This window comes from Chiloscyllium punctatum, chromosome 36, assembly GCF_047496795.1.
Source record: "Chiloscyllium punctatum isolate Juve2018m chromosome 36, sChiPun1.3, whole genome shotgun sequence".
Lineage (NCBI taxonomy): Eukaryota > Metazoa > Chordata > Chondrichthyes > Orectolobiformes > Hemiscylliidae > Chiloscyllium > Chiloscyllium punctatum.
In genome coordinates this window covers 13,126,008-13,145,958 of record NC_092774.1, presented here as the reverse complement: position 1 = coordinate 13,145,958, position 19,951 = coordinate 13,126,008, and the positions used below count along the sequence as shown (strand labels likewise).

Genomic DNA, 19,951 nt, shown 5'->3' with positions numbered 1-19,951 from the left:
CCTCCCAGTGCTGCCAGTAAACTGCTGCTGAAACAATGCAGTGCCTGCACTCCTGAAAAATTTATAACTTCTAATGAAACCAGCTCCTCATTCACTGCTCTATCTGATACACAACATTGGAAACTTCGTGCAGGAGGCTGCAAGAAATGAGCAGCTTTAAAACAAAAACTTGGAGCTTTCAATGAGAGCCTGAGTCTGGCAGAACGTTCAGGTAACCTTTATTGTGTCCCAACATTGTTACAGCTTCAGATGCCCCTAGCAAAAAGGCAGAGAAAGAGTAGCTGTTTGTTCGACAGCTCAACAACAGGGGGGGGAGGGGAGGGGAGGTGGGGGGAGGAGCAAGGGGGGGGAGGGGAGCAAGGTGCAGGGGGGGGGAGGAGCAAGGTGCGGGGTGGAGGGGGGGGAGGAGCAGTGGGAGGGGGGAGCAGCGGGGGGGAGCAAGGGGGGTGGGAGGAGCAAGGGGGGGAGGGGCAGGCGGGGGGGGGAGCAAGGGGCGGGGCAAGGCCAACAGCAGGTCCCCGCACTACGCCTGCGTTACCTTGCACAGTTTACAAAAATCCCTTCCCCTTCAGAGACTCCCCACAGTGTGGGAGCAGGCCACTCGGCCCAAAGACTACACACCGATCCTCCGAAGGGTAACCCACCCACACAATTCCCCTAACCCTATTGCTCAACATTTACCCCTGACTAATGCACCTAACCTGCACATCCCTGTGCACGATATCCCAACCCAATCTTGTCCCACCTTCCAGCAGGGGGCCCATATCCCCCCAGTTGCCTTTTAAATGTTGTAATTGTACCAGCCTCCACCACTTCCTCTGGCAGCTCATTCCATACACGTACCACCCTCTAAATGAAAAGGTTGCCTCTTAGGTCTCTTTCGTATCTTTCCCCTCTCGGTGTAAACCTATGCCCTCTAGTTCTAGACTCTCCCATCCCAGGGAAAAGACTTTGTCTATCTATCCTATCCATGCCCCTCATGGTTTTATAATCCTATAGAAAATCACCCCCCAGTCTCTGACGCTCCAGGGAAAACAGCCCCAGCCTGTTCTGTCTCTCCCTATAGCTCAAATCCTCCAGTCTTGGTAACATTCTTGTACATCTTTTCTGAACCCTTAAGTTTCACAACATCTTTCTGATAGGAAGGAAACCAGAATTGCACACAATATTCCAACTGTACAGCAGTAACATGACCTCCCAACTCCTGTACTCAATACTCTGACCAATAAAGGAAAGCATACAAAACACCATCTTCACTATCCTGTCAACCTGCGATTCCACTTTCAAGGAGCTATGAGCTTGCACTCCAAGGTCTCTTTGTTCAGCAACACTCCCTAAGACTTTACCATTAAATGTATAAGTCCTGCTAAGATTTGCTTTCCCAAAGTGCAGCACCTCTCATTTACCTAAATTAAATTCCATTTGCCACTTCTCAGCCCATTGGCCCATCTGATCAAGATCCCATTGTAATCTGAGGTAACCTCCTTCGCTGTCCATTACGCCTCCGATTTTGGTGTCATCTGCAAACTTACTTACTATACCACTTATGCTCACATCCAAAATGTAGTGGGCCCATTATCTATTTTCAAAGTGGAATTTACAATATATTACATGTATTGACTGCCTGCAGATTGTGCAGTCTTTCAGCAAAGTAGAATGTTTAGGGTGCAGGTTTGCTCGTTGAGCTGTAGGTTTGATATCCAGACATTTCATTACCTGGCTAGGTAACATCATCAGTGGCGACTTCCAAGTGAAGCGAAGCTGTTGTCTCCTACTTTCTATTTATATCTTTCTCCTGGGTGGGGTTCCGGGGGGGGTTTGCAAGGACTGCCACAAACACTACGTCAGACAAACAGGAAGAAAGTTAGCCACCAGGATACACTAACACCAGCTAGCCACAAAAAGACCCAACCCTCTATCCCTCGTAGCCCCACGTACGGATGAAAAAAACCCCACAATTTCGACTGGGGCAAGCTAAGCAAAGACATGCCAGAGAATTCCTCGAGGCCTGGCACTCCAACCACAACGCCAGAAACAAACACATAGATCTAGATGCCATCTAAACATACCCTAAACATCATGCTGCAAATACAAACTCACCCCCATGGATGATCTATCTTGTGTGTGTATGAGACAGAGAAAAAGTCTACGTCCGTGCTGTATATCTCTATGTCTATTTGATAACTGATGCTTTATTTCTGTTGGTGTAAATGTTGTTGTAATTCATAGCTGGGTACTAATAGATGCAAGGGTGACAGAATTCCTCAAGTAGGGCACTGTAAGATTCCTAAGAGACTCCTGGTTTACTTCCTCATGAACAAACATTAAGCACGTGCGCCTATTTATGATTGTTTCATTTTTCTTATTTGATTCCCTGCTATGACTGCACCTTTTATCAGGATGGTTGACAGGCTGGGAGATTGTGGGTTGGGTCTGGATTGAATATTTTATTGTTCCAGAAGTTATAAAAGGGGCGAGGGGGGGGGGGGGGGGGGGTCAAAGCTTTAGCAGAAATCCAGCCGAGCTGAGAACAGACCAACATCTTAGTCTGTGGGAATAGGAGGATCAACAGAGGACAGAGAAATCAGGGCCTGAAACCCGAGCTGACACCATTCCACCCTGTGATCAGTGCTTTGATTAGCAGCATCCTTTTACATCAGTCAATGCCAGTTGTCAGACAGGTTCAGCAAGGTAAGTGGTATATTAGCAGGTTGAACTGAGATTAGAAGTGGGGATGTCTTCCTGCAGTTAGGGGGGTCATTGAATATATTTAAGGCTGAGTTCCTCGGATTTTTGAACAATAAAGTGTGGATTTTTTTGTGCGCAGGAGGTGGGTTTTTCTTTTGAATGGTTTATGTGTTGGATGCAGGTACAGTATCCACGTTGAAAGTGGAAGGCAAGAAAATGGTTTTAAGACCACGACAGAACAGTTACTGTTAGACAGCACAGAAACAGACCCTTCAATCCAACTAGTCCACGTTGACTACGTTCTCAAACTAAACTAGGGCCACGTGCCAGTGCTTGGCCCATATCCCTGTGCACCGTGCCTCTTCATATACTTATCCAAATGTCTTTTAAACGTTGCATCTGAATGTGCATCCACCACTTCCTCTTTACATTCACTCCACACATGAACCGCTCTGTTTATAAACAAACTTTTCCTGATTCTGTCCACTCCTTGAATTCATTCCCTTTCCTTTCGGTTGCTGCAAGTCGTAAATTGAAGCCCAGAATGAAAAAAATGGAAAAGGAGTTGGGAAGAGAGTACCCTACTCACAGATGGTTGACAGAGTAAAGAGGTTGCAGTCTGGAGCAAACTCAATCTTCACTCAGAGACAGAGCAGCAGCAGCTTCCGAAGCTCATGTTCCAACGTCTGCATTCAGACAATAGGAAGGCTCTGATTGGCAGGAGGACCAGTCACCTTCCAGTCCTCCAGGGCTCCTGACTGGCCTCTTTCACCACCCTGTCTCCCAATGATGCAACTTTCAAAGAACTATGTACCTGATTTGGAGATGCTGGTGTTGGACTGGGGTGTATGAAGTTAAATTTCACACCACACCAGGTGATACTCCAACAGGCTCATTTGTAAGCACTAGCTTTTGGAGTACTGCTCCTTCATCAGGTGGCTGTGTCTTATGATCCTGTACCACAAACACCCCATGAAGAAGCTCGTGCTTCCAAATAAGCCAGTTGGACGATAACCTGGTGTTGAGTTTGAACTTTATCCACCCCAGTCCAACACGGGCACCTCCACATCGTTTCCAATGAACCAAGCCCACCCTTCTCAGTGCTGCCAGGAAACGACAATGCTGATGACATTGCACTCCTGAAAACTTTACAATTTCTAACACTACTGGCTACTCATTCACTGCTGCAATCGATACACAACATTGGAAACATAGTACAGGAGACTGTCAGAAATGGGCACAGCAGGTCAGGCAGCACCTGAGGAAGAGCTTTTACCCGAAATGTCGATTTTCCTGCTCCTCGGCCGCTGCCTGACCTTCTGTGCGTTGCCAGCACCACTCTAATCTTGACTCTGATCTCCAGTATCAGCAGTTCTCACTTTCGCCTGTAAGAAATGAGCAGTTTTAAAACAAAAACCTGTCACAGTTTAAAGCTCTCATTGAGAGTCTGAGCTCAGCGTGAAGTTCAGGTAATCTTTATTGTGACCCAACTTTGTTACAGCTTCAGAATCTCCCAGCAGAAAGGTGTAGAAAAAGTAGCAATTTTTTAAAAACAGCTCAAGGTCAAAGTGCAACCCCTCACTTTCTTCATTATTGGTCACCACTGAGTAATTGCATCCTTGGTACAGCCTTAACCTGGAGGAAGTATTGCCTCACTCAGCAATTTCAACCTGTATGTAAGAAAGTTGGATGAGCAGCATAGAGTCAACCAGACTGCTGTGGGGCTGGAGTCACGTGTAGGCCAGACCGGGTAAAGGATGCAGCTGGGACGACTTGCTCTAATAACTGCTCAAGTCTTCCCTAAAAAAAAAGAACTGAGTGAATCCGGTGGGGGTTTTCTTCCACCCCCACCCCACCAACAATGGTTTCACGTCAGATTCTGAACTCCAGATTTTTGACCAAATTCCAATTCCACCATCTGTCACAGTGGGAATCGAACTTGGGAGCCACTGGAACTGGGTTGATAGTCCAGTTAATAAAGGCACTCGGCCGTCATTCTTTCAATCCCCCTGCAATACCACGTGATCCCGCTGGTGGGTCAGCAAGGAGGCGGCCTGGGTAAAGGCCTTCCTGCACTTGGGGCAGTTGAAAAGGCCTCTCCCCGGTGTGGATCCGCTGGTGGGTCTGGAGGTTGGAGGAATCGCTGAAGCTCTTCCCGCAGTCAGGGCAGGGGAACGGACTCTCCCCAGTGTGACTGCACCAATGAGTCTCCAGGGCAGATGGGAAACGGAAGCCTTTCCCGCAGTCACCACACTTTCATGGTTTCTCCACTGGGCAGGATTCCTCAGGTTTCTCCATGGCTGAAGCTTCAGCCCACACAAATGCATGTGGAGCCTCTCTCCACCGTGAATTCCCCTTTCCAGACCGTATAGCTGTTACACGCTCCTCACTCAGTGCACTGCAATGGTAGGGTCTCTCATCCAGTCCCACTGATGCTGAAAATGTACTCAAACAGGAACCAAAAAGCTTTGCTCCTTCTCACAGAATCATAGTTGAAAATCTTTGTGGTCCCGATGGATTGAGTGACTGTCAGACATTGACGTCAAAGTGAGGACTGCAGACACTGGACAGTCAGAGTCAGAAATTACAGCACTGAAAAAGCACAGCAGGTCAGGCAGCATCTGAGGAGCAGGAGAGTCAACGTTTCAGGTATAAGCCCTTCATCTGTTGATTTTGAAACTTCCGTCTTCAGATCCTCAAATGTAAAAAGAGATTACAAAATGTCATCACTGTCAGTGCAGGGTAGAAATTCTGAACAAGGAATTCTACTTTCTGCGGAATATTCTTTTCTTTTGTTGTTCCACAAAATTGAAAGCACCATCCCACTCTCCCTTCCCCTCTGTTCTCACTCCGCTCTGACTAATTCCCCTGAAGGTGCTGATTCAGGATCTTACAGGGGCTGAAAAGCAAAAACATCAAGACTGACATCTCTCTGAACTTTGGATAATTCCACCTGAAAGTTAATATCTTCCACAACATTGGGATACTACTGAGAGGGGAGCAGGTCTGATTTTGGGAAGCAAAAAAAAAGAGTTTGTGCCAATCTCTTCCCTTCAGAGTGTGGAAGCAGGCCACCCGGCCCCACAAATCCACACCGACCCTCTGAAGGGTAACAGACCTACCCCTATTGCTCATCATTTACCCCCTGATTATTGCACCCAACCTGCACATCCCTGGGCACGGTCAATCCATCCTAACCTGGACAAAGTTAAAAATCACAACACCGGGTGAGTGTTCAACAGGTTTATTTGGAAGCACTTGCTTTCAGAGCGCTGATCCTTCATCAGGTGGTTCTGGAGAATAAGACCATAAGACACAATTTATAGAAAAACATTATAGTATCCTGCCCTTGAAATGATACATTGAACAAACCTGGATTGTCAAGTCTTTCAGCTTTTAGACTGGGTTGCAGCTATCATTAACATGTAAATCCCAGACCTTCCTGCAAGGCACCTTATCAAGATAACTCGAAGTTTTATAGCAAAATGTGACATCTCAGCTCAGACAATGCATTAAAGGTGTGAGGTCAGAGTCTGTCTGTATCCTGATCTGGAGTCAGACTGGTTCTATTTCCAAAGGGGAATTTACACAATATTACATAGATTGACTGCCTGCAGATTGTGTACTTTTTGAACAAAACAGAATGTATCTGCAAATATCATTCTGCAAATACAAATTCACCCCCATGGCCTTGTTATGTGCATGTGTGCATGAGAGAGACTCTTTCTGTGCTGTATAGCTCTATGCCAATTTGATAACAGATGCTTTAGTCCTGTTGATGTAACTATTGTTGTAAATCAGAGCTGCATACTAACAGCTCGATGTAAGAGAGAAAGAATTCCTCAAGTAGGGCACAACACGAATCCTGGGAGCGCCCTATTTCTGGTTTACTTCCTAATGAATAAACATTAGGACACGAGCACCTATTTATTTCGAATGTTGTTTCATTTTTCTTGTTTGATTCCCTGCTGTGACTACACTGTGCCTGGATGGTTAACTGACTGGGAGATTGTGGGTTGGGGCTTGATTGACTGAATGTTTGATTGTCCCAGAAGGTGTAAAAGTGGGGGGTGGGGGGGGTCCAAAGCTTCAACAGAAATCCAGCAGAGCTGAGAACAGACTGACATCCACATGCCTTTTAAATGTTGTAATTGTGCCAGTTTCCACCACCTCCTCTGGCAGTTCGTTCCATACATGCACCACCCTCTGTGTGAAAAGGTTTCCCCCCCAGATCCCTTTTAAATCATTTCACTCTCACCTCAGACAAATGCCTTCTAGTCTTGGACTGCCCTACCCTGGGGAAAAGACCTTGGGGTTTCCCCTCTATCCATGGCCCTTACAAAGGTCTATAAGTTTACCCCTCAGCCTCTGATGATCCATGGAAATGTCCCTGGCCTATTCAGCCTCTCCCTTTGGCTCAAATCTTTTCTGACACATTTCAAAGTTTCATAACATCTTTCCTGCAGCAGGGAGACCAGAACCGAATGCAGTATTCCAAAAGTGGTTTGACCAATATCCTGGACAGCCACAACATGACTTCCCAACTCAGCTACTCAATGCTCTGACCAATCAAGGCCATCCTACCAAATGCCTCATTCACTATCCTGGCTACCTGAGAACTATGGAACCTGCACTCCAAGGACTCTTTGTTCTGCAACATTCCCCTTAACTGTGTCAGTCCTGTCTGGATTGCTTGACCAAAATGCAACAACTCACATTTCTCAAAATTTCATTCCTTCTACCACTCTTTGGCCCATCCGATCAATTCTCTTTCCTCTCTTATTCCCTAGAAGCTGAAAATCTCCATCCCACACACTCTCCATCCATTCTCACTTTGCTGACCCTAATCCCTGCTATACCTCATCCTGAAGGGTCTGGTTCATGCTGATTGCGAAGAGGTTTCCATTGGTGGGACTGACTCGGACCCAAGGGCCAGAGGGCACAGCCTTTTCGAACGAAGATAAGGAGAAACTCCTTCAGCCAGAGAGCGGTGAATCTGTGGAATCTATTTCCACAGCAGGCTGTGGAGGCCAGGTCACTGAGGATACTTAAAACGGAGACAGTTTTAAGTATGAAGAGGATCGAGGGTTATGGGGAGAATGGGGTTGAGAAACCGAGCAGCCACAATTGAATGGGGTGAACAGACCTGATGGGCGAAAGGGCCTCATTTCTGCTCCTATGTATTAGGGCCTCTTGCTGTCCTGGATATAGGGAGAGAGAGAGAGTTGGGAGCAGGACTAGGCCATTCGGCCTTTCGAGTTTACACCAGTATTGAACAGTTCATAATTGAATATGAATATACCTACATCTAGGTGGATAGGCTGGGAGTTTTTCCACCGGAACACAGGAGGTTGAGAGGTGACCTTAAAGAGGTTCATTAAATCATGGGGAGGGTAGACGAGGTGAACCGCAGGTGTCCTTTCCCTAGGATGTGGTTTCAAGATTTGGGAGCAAGTGAGGAAGGTGAGTGGAGAAAGATTATCAAAAGACTTGAGTAGCACTTTTTGTTTAAAAAGAGTAATTTGTGTGTGGAATCAATGTCCAGACACGGTGGTTGGATGCAGGTACAGTAACAAGGTTTAAAAGACATTTGGATAAGTACATGAATAGGAAAGGTTCAGAGAGATATGGGCCAAACACAGGCAAGTGAGACTGGTTTAGTTTGTGCACACAGTCAGCATGGCCTTCCTCTATAAACATCCACTCCTTTCTTGTTCAAAAATCAGATGAACTCAGCCTTGAATATATTCAATGACCCCCTAACTGCAGGAAGACATCCCCACTTCTGAACTCAATTCCTCTTGCTAATACACCACTTGCCTTGCTCATTGCCTGCTGCACCTGTCTGACAACTGGCACAGAAGGACACTGATGCCCCTCTGAACATCCACGCATCATTCCTGATGAAGGGCTCGTGCCCCAAACTTCGACTGTCCTACTGCTCAGATGCTGCTTGACCTACTGTGCTTTTCATTGCCAGACTTAACCTGGGCAAGAAAATAGTTTTAAGACCAGTACAGAACAGTGACAGTCATACAGCATAGAAACAGACCCTTCAGTCCAACTAGTCCATGCTGACTAGATTCACAAATTAAACTAATCCCATCTGCCTGTGTTTGGTCCTATCCCTCCGAACCTTTCCTTTTCATGTACTTATCCAAACATCTTTTAAACATTAATGTACCTGCACCTACCACTTCCTCTAGACTTCATTCCACACACAAACCACTCCTTTTTTTTTTAAAAAGAAAGGAGCTCCTCAAGTCTTTACAATCGTTCTACTCTCACCTTAAACGTTTGCTGCCTAATCTTGAAATGACACCTTCCATTCACCTCATGATCTTTTAAACCTGTCTAAGGTCACCTTCTAACGTCCAATGCTCCAGTGAATAAAGTCCCAGCCTCTGCTTGATGTAGGGAGATCCATATCCATTTGTGATCTGTTCAATGCTGGTGCAGGTGTTCAAAGTTTGGGAGAAGATTTGTAGCTCGGGTGCTCATTGTTGTGGTTCTGTTCGCCGAGCTGGGAATTTGTCTCGCAAACGTTTCGTCCCCTGTCTAGGTGACATCCTCAGTGCTCGGGAGCCTCCTGTGAAGCGCTTCTGTGCTGTTTCCTCCGGCATTTATAGTGGCCAGTCTCTGCCACTTCCGGTTGTCAGTTCGAGCTGTCCGCTGTAGCAGCTGGTATATTGGGTCCAGGTCGATGTGTTTGTTGATAGAGTCTGTGGATGAGTGCCATGCCTCTAGGAATTCCCTGGCTGTTCTCTGTTTGGCTTGCCCTATAATGGTAGTGTTGTCCCAGTCGAATTCATGTTGCTTGTCTTCTGCGTGTGTGGCCACATCGACCTGGACCCAATATACCGGCCACTACAGTGGACAGCTGGAACTGACAACCGGAAGCGGCAGAGACAGGCCACTATAAATGCCGGAGGAAACATCACAGAAGCGCTTCACAGGAGGCTCCCAAGCACTGCTGGTGCAGGCTTAAAAGACCAAATGGCCGACTCCTGTTCCCAATTCTGACAGGTTCCCAGGACATTTCCTCTGCTCTGAAGCTCTTCAACCATGTTGTGCTACATTGGGGAGACTGGGCGCCTCCTAGCAGAGCGCTTTAGGGAACATCTCCGGGACACCCGCACCAATCAACCAAACCGCCCCGTGGCCCAACATTTCAACTCCCCCTCCCACTCTGCCGAGGACATGGAGGTCCTGGGCCTCCTTCACCGCCGCTCCCTCACCACCAGACGCCTGGAGGAAGAACGTCTCCTCTTCCGCTTCGGAACACTTCAACCCCAGGGCATCAATGTGGACTTCAACAGCTTCCTCATTTCCCCTTCCCCCACCTCAACCTAGTTTCAAACTTCCAGCTCAGTAACTGTCTCCTTGACTTGTCCGACCTGCCTATCTCCTTTTCCACCTCTCCACTCCACCCTCTCCTTCACCGATCACCTTCATCTCCTCCCCCACTCACCCATGGCGGGGGGGGGGGGGGGGGGGGGGGGAGGGAGGGTATGGGTGGGATACTGTTCAGAGGGCCAGAGTGAAATAGATGGGCTGAATGGCCTGCTTCCACCTTGTCGGAATTCGATGACCCTCCCCACAAAGGAGCATTTTATCTGCATCTATCCTGTCAAGCCCCTTTCAGAAATCTACTGGTTTCGATAAAGGTATACAGCACAGAAACAGACACTTCGGTCCAATTTGTCCATGTTGACCAGGATTCCAATCTAAACCAGTCCCACTTGCCTGCATTTGGCCCATATCCCTCTAAACCTTTCTACTCATGTATCCATCCGAATGCTGTTTCAATGTTGTCACTGTACCTGCATCTACCACATCCTCAGCAAGTTCATTCCACATGCAATTCACCCTCTTTCAAAATATTGCCCCGCCGGTTTCTTTTAAATCTCTCTCCTTATATTTAAGTAAAAATGCCCCCCCCCTCCCCCTCCCCCTCCCCCTCCCTAGTTTTGAGTTCCCCAGCGCTGGATTGTTCTATGTTCTAAACTTAGTGCAGGAGGCTGAAAGAAATGAGCAGCTTTAAAACAAAAACCTCTTGGAGCTCAAAGCTTTCAATGAGAGTCTGAGCCCGGCGGTAAGTTCAGGTAACCTTTATTGCAAACCAACTTTGTTACAGCTTCAGATCCCCCCAGCAAAAAGGCAGAGAAAAAGCAGTTGCTTTTTGAACCCCACACCTCCCCTCCTCCTCACCCCCCCCACCCTGTCTTTACTATTGGGTAAAAACAATGACTGCAGATGCTGGAAACCAGATTCGGGATTAGTGGTGCTGGAAGAGCACAGCAGTTCAGGCAGCATCCAAGTAGCTTCGAAATCGACGTTTCGGGCAAAAGCCCTTCATCAGGAATAAAGGCAGAGAGCCTGAAGCGTGGAGAGACTAGTGAGAGGAGGGTGGGGGAGTGGAGAAAATAGCATAGAGTACAATAGGCGAGTGGGGGAGGGGATGAAGGTGATAGGTCAAGGCGGAGGGTGGAGTGGATAGGTGGAAAAGAAAATAGAAAGTTAGGACAAGTCAGGGGGACAGTGCTGAGCTGGAAGTTTGGAACTAGGGTGAGGTGGGGGAAGAGGAAATGAGGAAACTGTTGAAGTCCACATCGATGCCTTGGGGTTGAAGTGTTCCGAGGCAGAAGATGAGGCGTTCTTCCTCCAGGCGTCTGGTGGTGAGGGAAGGGCGGTTGAAATGTTGGGCCATAGGGCGGTGTGGTTGATTGGTGCAGGTGTCCTGGAGATGTTCCCTAAAGCGCTCTGGTAGGAGGCACCCAGTCTTCCTAATGGGTTGTGGGGGGGGGCGGGGGGTGGACCTAACCAAGTAGATATGCAAGGCGGAAAAGGGGTGGGGAGGGAAATATATCCCTGGTGGTGGGGTCTTTTTGGAGGTGGCGGAAATGTCGGCAGACGATTTGGTTTATGCGAAGGTTGGTAGGGTGGAAGGTGAGCACCAGGGGCGTTCTGTCCTTGTTACGGTTGGAGGAGTGGGGTCTGAGGGCAGGAGTGCGGGATGTGGACGAGATGCCTTGGAGGACACCTTTAACCACGTGGGAAGGGAAATTGCGGTCTCTAAAGAAGGGGGGCATCTGGTGTGTTCTGTGGTGGAACTGGTCCTCCTGGGAGCAGATCCGGCGGGAGCGGAGGAATTGGGAATACGGGATGGCATTTTTGCAAGAGGTAGTGTGGGAAGAGGTGTAATCCAGGTAGCTGTGGGAGTCGGTGGGTTTGTAGAAAATGTCGGTGTCAAGTCGGTCATCATTAATGGAGATGGAGAGGTCGAGGAAGGGGAGGGAGGTGTCAGAGATGGTCCAGTTAACTTTAAGGTCATGGTGGAATGTGTTGGTGAAGTTGATGAATTGCTCAACCTCCTCGCGGGAGCACGAGGTGGTGCCAATGCAGTCATCAATGTAGCGGAAGAAGAGGTGGGGAGTGGTGCCGGTGTAATTACAGAAGATCAACTGTTCTACGTAGCCAACAAAGAGACAAACATAGCTGGGGCCCATACGTGTGCCCATGGGCTACCCCTTTGGTCTGGAGGAAGTGGGAGGATTCGAAGGAGAAATTGTTAAGGGTGAGGACCAGTTTAGCCAAATGAATGAGAGTGTCGGTGGAAGGGTACTGTTGGGGACGTCTGGAGAGGAAAAAACGGAGGGCTTGGAGGCCCTGGACATTGCGGATGGAGGTGTAGAGGGATTGGATATCCATGGTGAAGATGAGGTGTTGGGGGCCGGGGAAACGGAAGTCTTGGAGGAGGTGGAGGGCGTGGGTGGTGTCTCGAACGTATGTGGGGAGTTTCTGGACTAGGGGGAATAGGACAGTGTCGAGGTAGGTAGAGATGAGTTCAGTGGGGCAGGAGCACGCTGAGACAATGGGTCAGCCAGGGTGGTCAGGCTTGTGGATCTTGGGAAGGAGGTAGAACCGGGCAGTGCGGGGTTCCCGGACTGAGGTTGGAAGCTGTGGTTGGGAGATCTCCTGAGGTGATGAGGTTCTGTATGGTCTGGGAGATGATGGGTTGGTGATGGGGGTTGGGTCATGGTCGAGGGGGCAGTAGGAAGAGGTGTCTTCGAGTTGGCGTTTGGCTTCAGCGGCGTAGAGGTCAGTGCGCCAGACTCCCACTGCGCCCCCTTTATCCGCTGGCTTAATGGTGAGGTCAGGATTGGAGCAGAGGGATTGGAGGGCTGCGCGTTGTGAGGGTGAGAGGTTGGAGTGGGGGAGGGTGGGTAGACAGGTTGAGGCGGTTAATGTCCCGGCGGCAGTTGGAAATGAAGAGGTCGAGGGCAGGTAATAGGCCAGCGCGGGGTGTCCAGGTGGATGCAGTGTGTTGGAGGTGGGTGAAGGGGTCCTCGGAAGGTGGGCGGGAGTCCAGATTGTGAAAGTAAGCTCGGAGGCGGAGGAAGTGTTCGACATCACGGCGTGTATTAAATTCATTGATGCGTGGACGGAGGGGGATGAAGATGAGTCCTTTGCTGAGGACTAATCGTTCATCCTCAGTGAGGGGGAGGTCTGGGGGGATGGTGAAAACGCGGCAGGGCTGGGAGCTGGGATCTGGTGTGGGTGTGGAGCTGGGAGTGGGGGCGGAGCCGGTAACTGGAGTGGGTGTGATGGTGGGGGGGAATGGGGGGTGGAGTCATGAGCTGGGGTGGTGTTCCCCTCAGGGTTCTGTAGGCCAGGAATGGTGACGGTGGGATCTGTGGGGGGCATGTCAGCAGAATGCAGGTGAGTGGCGTTGGTGGGGGTGGAAGTGGGGGTGACCACAGCAGTAAGGGTGGCGGAAGTCACTGAGCGTGTGACATCAGCGATGATGTGAGGGGCAGAAATGATGTCACATGTGATGCATGAGGAATTGTGAGGGGCGGAAGTGGCTGTGGGAGTAGCCATGATGGGGGCGGAAGTGACATCAATCAGCGTGGGGGCGGCAGCTGCACCAGCCGCATGGCTAATGGCGTCCGAGCAATTTCAGAGGCCGGGGGAATCTTCTGGAATGTTTGAGGAGCGCTGGTTATGGAGGTGGGTGGATAAAGGTTTGTTGTACTTACAGTTTTTGATGTTTAAGATGGAGTTGAAATACTGTTTGTTGAGAGTATGAATTCTCCTGAGGATGTAGTACAGAGGGGGTCCTTTGTAATTCTGAGAGAGTGTGGCCCTCAGCTGAGGCAGGGCTGACTGGAGAGAGGTTAGGTGACGGCGCATTGCTGCAAGCGTGGAGCGGAGGATCCTGAAGGAGAACCGTTGCTGGTGTTTTTGAATCTGTAGTCTGTACTGTTTGTCCTGTTCGGATCCGAACTCTGCTGGTTTAAAGGTGGTCCAGAGTCTGTGTAGGATGAGTTGGTTACGGAGGCAGGCACTGAGGAAGCGAATGGGGCTGTGGTAGCGAGTCTGTTTCAGGATATGGTTGAAGAGCCTCAGGGCAGAGGAAATGACCTGGGAGTTGCAGTGGGAGAGGGACTCCCTGAGATTCTTGTAGAGAGAGAGGAGGAAAACTTCTTCAAGGCAGGCATCCTTGCAAGAGGATCCGCTGTAGGGTTAAAATCAACGAGGTAAAAACAAGGACTGCAGATGCTGGAGACCAGATTCTAGAATCACACAACTCCAGGTTGGAGTCCAACAGGCTTCTTTGGAAGCAGTAACTTTTGGAGTGCTGCCTCATCATCAGGTGGTTGTGGAGGATAAGATCCTGAGACACAATTTAGAGCAAAACATTCCAGCGTCCTGCCACTGAAATGGTATATTCAACAAACCTAGATTGTTAAGTCTTCCACCTTTTCAAATAGGTTGCAGGTCTCATTACAATGTGAATCCCAGAATCGAGATAACAAGGTTTGATAGCAAAAGCTCACATCTCAGCTCATTAAAGGTGTGAGGTCAGAGTCGGCCTGTATCCCAATCTTGAGTCAGACTGGTTCTGTTTCCAAAGTCAAAGTTACAAGCTATTACCTGTATTGACTGCCTGCACACACCACACCTCCCCTGTCCCACCTCCCTCACTGTCTTCACTATTGGCGAGCACCAAGTTGTCCCTTTGTAATTGGATCCTTGGTACATCCGTAACCCGGAGGAAGTATTGCCTCACTCAGCAATTTTAACCCATACCCTGTCTCCAAGTAAGTGTCTCCCTGCTCATTTGCCAGGAAGGGGCAGTGTAGAGTCAACCAGACTGCTGTGGGTCTGGAGTCAGGTGTAGGCCAGACCGGGTAAAGGATGCAGCTGGAACGACTGAGTGAATCCTTTCCCACAATGGCGGTTCCCTTCCCTAACAAGGGACAGAGGGAATCAGATGGGGGCTTTCTCCCCCGCACCACCCCCTCCCTGAAACGGTCTCATCGTCAGATTCCGAACTCCACATTTCTGACCGAATACCAATTCTGCCATCTGTCGTGGCGGGATTCAAACCCGGGACTCCCCAGAAACAGGTCCACAGTTCAATTGATATTGGCACTCGGCCGTCACTCCTTCAATCCCCCTGCGATGGCACGTGAACTCGCTGGTGCTTCCGCAGGTGGGAGGAGTAGGTGAAGCCCTTCCCGCACTGAGAGCAGGTGAAGGGCCTTTCCCCGGTGTGGATCCGCTGGTGGGCCAGCAGGTTGGAGGAGCTGGTGAAGCCCTTCCCGCACTGAGAGCAGGTGACTGGCTTCTCCCCGGTGTGGACCCACTGGTGGGTCAGCAGGGAGGAGACCTGGGCAAAGCCCTTGCCACACTCGGGGCAGCTGAAGGGCCTCTCCCCGGTGTGGATCCGCTGGTGGGTCAGCAGGTTGCAGGAAGTGCTGAAGCCCTTCCCGCACTCGGGGCAGCTGAAGGGCCTCTCCCCCGTGTGGATACGCTGGTGGATCAGCAGGTGGGAGGTATACCTGAAGCCCTTCCCGCACTGAGAGCAGGTGAATGGCCTCTCTCCTGTGTGGATCCGCTGGTGGGTCAGCAGGTGGGAGGATGTGCCGAAGGCCTTCCCGCACTCGGGACAGCGGAAGGGCCTTTCCCCCGTGTGGATCCGCTGGTGGGCCTGCAGGTTAGAGGAATGTCTGAAGGCCTTTCCGCAGACAGGGCAGGGGAATGGCCTCTCCCCGGTGTGACTGCGCCGATGAGTCTCCAGGGCAGACGGGAAATGGTAGCCTTTCCCACAGTCGCCACACTTCCACGGTTCCTCCACAGGGCGGGATTCCTCAGGTTTCTCCATGGCCACAGCTTCAGCTGCACACAAACACGTGTGGAGCCCCTCCCTGCCGTGAAGTCCCCTTCCCAGGCCGTATAACTGTTTCAGGCTCCACACACAGTGCGCTGTAACAGTGGGGTCTCTCGTCCAGTCCCACTGATGCTGAAAACTTCCTCAAAGAGGAACCAAAAAGCGTTGATCCCTCTCACAGAAATCACAGTCAAAAATCGTTGTGGTCCTGATGGATTGAGAGACTGTCAGACATTGACATCAAAGTGAGGACTGCAGACACTGGAGAGTCAGTCAAAAAATGTGGCGCTGGAAAAGCACAGCAGGTCAGGTAGTATCCGAGGAGCAGAAGACTCAATGTTTCGGGAATAAGCCCTTCATCCATTGATTTTGAAACTTCAGTCTTCAGATTTTCAAATACTCTGCAAAAAGAGATTACAAAAGTCATCACTATCAGTGCAGGGTAGAAATTCAGAACAAGCAATTCTACTTTCTGTGGAATATTCTTTTGTTGTTCCACAAAACTGAAAGTACCATCCCACTCTCCGTTCCCCTCTGTTCTCACTCCACTCTAACTAATTCTCCTGAAGGTGCTGATTCAGGATCTTCCAGGGCCAGAAAAAGCAAAAACATCAAGACTGACATCTCTCTGAATTTTGGATACCTCCACCTGAAAGTTAATATCTTTCACAACACTGGGATCCTGCTGAGAGTGAGCAGGTCTGATTTTGGGAAGCATAAAAAAAAAGTGTGTCAATTCAGGGTGAACCTGCAATGCAGCTTCTTGAGGAAGGACCAGACACAAAATGGTTAATGACCCCGAGAAGGTGAAGCAAAATGAGACATCAAGGCATTAACACCGACACACTTCAGTCAAACTCTTCTGCTCCCAGTCAGGGCAAAACATGCTCTGAAAGTCCAGCCTTCACAACCACACTTCTGCTTTCACTGAAGACAATTAGAGTCACGCAGCACGGAAACAGACCCTTTGGCCCAACCTGCCCAGATATCCTAAATTAATCTAGTCACGTTTGCCATCACTTGGCCCCTATATGGGCCGGGTGCTGACAGCTGGGACGAAATTGGGTTGGCTCTCTTGTCAGCAAGGACGAGTTGGACCGAAGGGTCTGTTTCTGTGCTGTACATCTCTATGACTCCAGTCACATTTGTAGGTAATATTAACGGAGAACTCTGTTCCCAGCTTTGTATTTGTCGGCAACTGCATGGTACTTATCATCCTCAGGCGGCCGGCCTTGTTGAATGTTTTAACCAGACTCACGACTAAACTTGCCAAATTAATGGCAGAGTCTGGCCCCTCCTGTTTATGTTAATCCCTGTGGCCTTATTCCAGATGCGATCCATGTCTGCGGGCAAGACACGACTGTCTCCAGCTGAGAGTCTCTCTGGTCACCCCCTCCGTACCCTTTGGAACGATTCAGCTCCCTTCTCAGTCCACGTCCACCACGTGACCGAAGCAATGATTGGTTATGTTCTTGCTCTAATGAATGTTATGTGTGCCTTTTACTCCCAGGAGCGTGCGGCCTACAGCGATGTTCCCTCCCTTTCAGCCTCGTCACGGGTAGACCCTGGTTCGTTGGTGCTCGTCAAGGACTGGACTGGCAAAGGTCTCCAACCTCATTGGGATGGCCCCTTCCAGGTTTTACTTCCCACCCCTCCGTCGGCCAAAGTTGCTGGGCGCTCAGCTTGGGTCCAACGGCACCATTGTAAATTGATTGACCGCACCAATCAAAAGGGGGAAAGACGAGGAGAGAATCCTGGAATCTGAACAAAAGGAGTGGACCCTGTCCATTTGGGTTTTTGAATCCTGCTGTTGTTCTAATGTTAATCTTATTACAGATACTTGAACTAAGAGGAGGGACATGTGGGGGATCACTTATCTCCTCACCTTTCTGATCACGTAGAACATCCTGATGGGGAAAGGCTCTAAGTATGGATGGGACCGGGAATGATCAGAGGTTATCCACCACCCATACTGAGGAGATGTCGTCCAGTGCACCGGACCAGACCCCTTTGACGTGTGGAACGTGATGAAGATTGATTATTGTAATGGACTCTTACATCAGAAAGACCAGATGGTCCATCTGGACAGTAGAAATCAGGGGGAGTTACCATGGCGTTACCGAACCTGTCTTTTTGATCTTACCTGCAGACGCAAGCCTAGTGAGGATAAAAATGATCAACCCTGTCATTATGGTAAATATTTCAAGGGCGCCCAGGAACACCATCCCTTTTTGTAGGACGGGCCGACTCGAGAAAAGGGAAGCCTGATAGGGGAAACTCCTCAATCCACAAGGAACTTATTTATACAGGCCCACAGAACGCTCTTCACCCCAGAGGCAGTAGTATGTTACTCCTCTCTATCGGGAGATGACTTACTTGCCCCGTCCCCAGTCCCCGATTCCATTCTATTTGTCAGACTCCCTACTGCTGATCCTGTGAAGAGAAATATCACTTTCCAATACCTCCGGTCTGTGTATACAAACAGCTGGTGTAACACTGCCTGGGGTACAGCAGGCCTTATGTGGCACATAGACCTGGAATGGAACCCTTCCCTTGTGCATTTAACATAGAACATAGAAGAATACAGCGCAGTACAGGCCCTTCGGCCCTCGATGTTGCGCCGATCAAAGCCCACCTAACCTACACTAACCCACTATCCTCCATATACCTATCCAATGCCCGCTTAAATACCCATAAAGAGGGAGAGTCCACTACTGCTACTGGCAGGGCATTCCATGAACTTACGACTCGCTGAGTGAAGAACCTACCCCTAACATCAGTCCTATATCTACCCCCCCCTTAATTTAAAGCTATGCCCCCTTGTAATCGCTGACTCCATACGTGGAAAAAGGTTCTCACTGTCAACCCTATCTAACCCCCTAATCATCTTGTACACCTCTATCAAGTCACCCCTAAACCTTCTTTTCTCCAATGAAAACAACCCCAAGTGCCTCAGCCTTTCCTCATAGGATCTTCCTACCATACCAGGCAACATCCTGGTAAACTTCCTCTGCACCTGTTCCAGTGCCTCCACATCCTTCCTATAGTATGGCGACCAAAACTGCACACAATATTCCAGATGTGGCCGCACCAGAGTCTTATACAACTGCAGCATGACCTCAGGACTGCGGAACTCAATTCCTCTACCAATAAAAGCCAGTACGCCATATGCCTTCTTCACTGCACTATTTACCTGGGTGGCAACTCTCAGAGATCTGTGTACATGGACACCAAGATCCCTCTGCTCTTCCACACTACCAAGTAGTCTACCATTAGCCCAGTAATCCATCTTTTTATTACTCCTACCAAAGTGAATCACCTCACACTTAGCTACATTGAACTCCATTTGCCACCTTTCTGCCCAGCTCTGCAGCTTCTCTATATCCCGCTGTAACCTGCCACATCCTTCCTCACTGTCTACAACTCCTCCGACTTTCGTATCATCCGCAAACTTGCTCACCCAACCTTCTAACCCTTCCTCCAGGTCATTTATAAAAATGACAAACAGCAATGGTCCCAAAACAGATCCTTGCGGATTTATAGGCCTTTTCTCTTTTCAGAACCTGATACTGTCACCAAGACCATGTACAATAGAGCGAAGGGAGAGCCCAACGGGAACAGCATTCTGAGGACCATTGTCTCCCATACACTGCAAGTGCTCGAGTCACTTGGCCCATTTTTTACAGCGCTCAAGCGACTCCTCTTGCAAAACGTTGACCCTATACTCCTGTAGACCTGACCAGACCCCCTGCTGTAACATTTCAGTAACCTCTTTTGACAAACTCTCCCTAATATACACCAAACCAGACTATTATTTCTTCAGCTAAGGTAAAGCTACCAATTTCCTTGTCCTGGATGGCAAAGATGTCTCTCATAACGTCACTACCGGAGCCCTTGTTCCCACAACAGTACCTTGTCCAGGCCAGTGGACAAGTCGATGGAATCTCCATCTGCGGAGGATGCAGCGGTCACTCCCAGCCAACCTTGCTCCAACTGGAAGGATCCCAATGGACTGGGTGACAATACAGGACACCCGATAGGCTGGGGAATCCAGAGTACCCTGAGGTTGGAAGGATCGGCAGG

At 49.4% G+C, this 19,951-nt stretch overlaps 1 protein-coding gene across 1 annotated transcript in view; it reads right to left on the bottom strand.

Moving 5' to 3' along the window:
• LOC140460787 (uncharacterized) overlaps window positions 1–19,951 on the bottom strand; it is a 125,148-nt gene that overhangs the window by 101,657 nt on the left and 3,540 nt on the right. Inside the window, 1 exon segment of the mRNA XM_072555471.1 lies at window positions 15,173–16,269. Within this exon segment, the coding sequence (XP_072411572.1) occupies window positions 15,173–15,862 (690 nt within the window). The 5' untranslated portion in view covers window positions 15,863–16,269.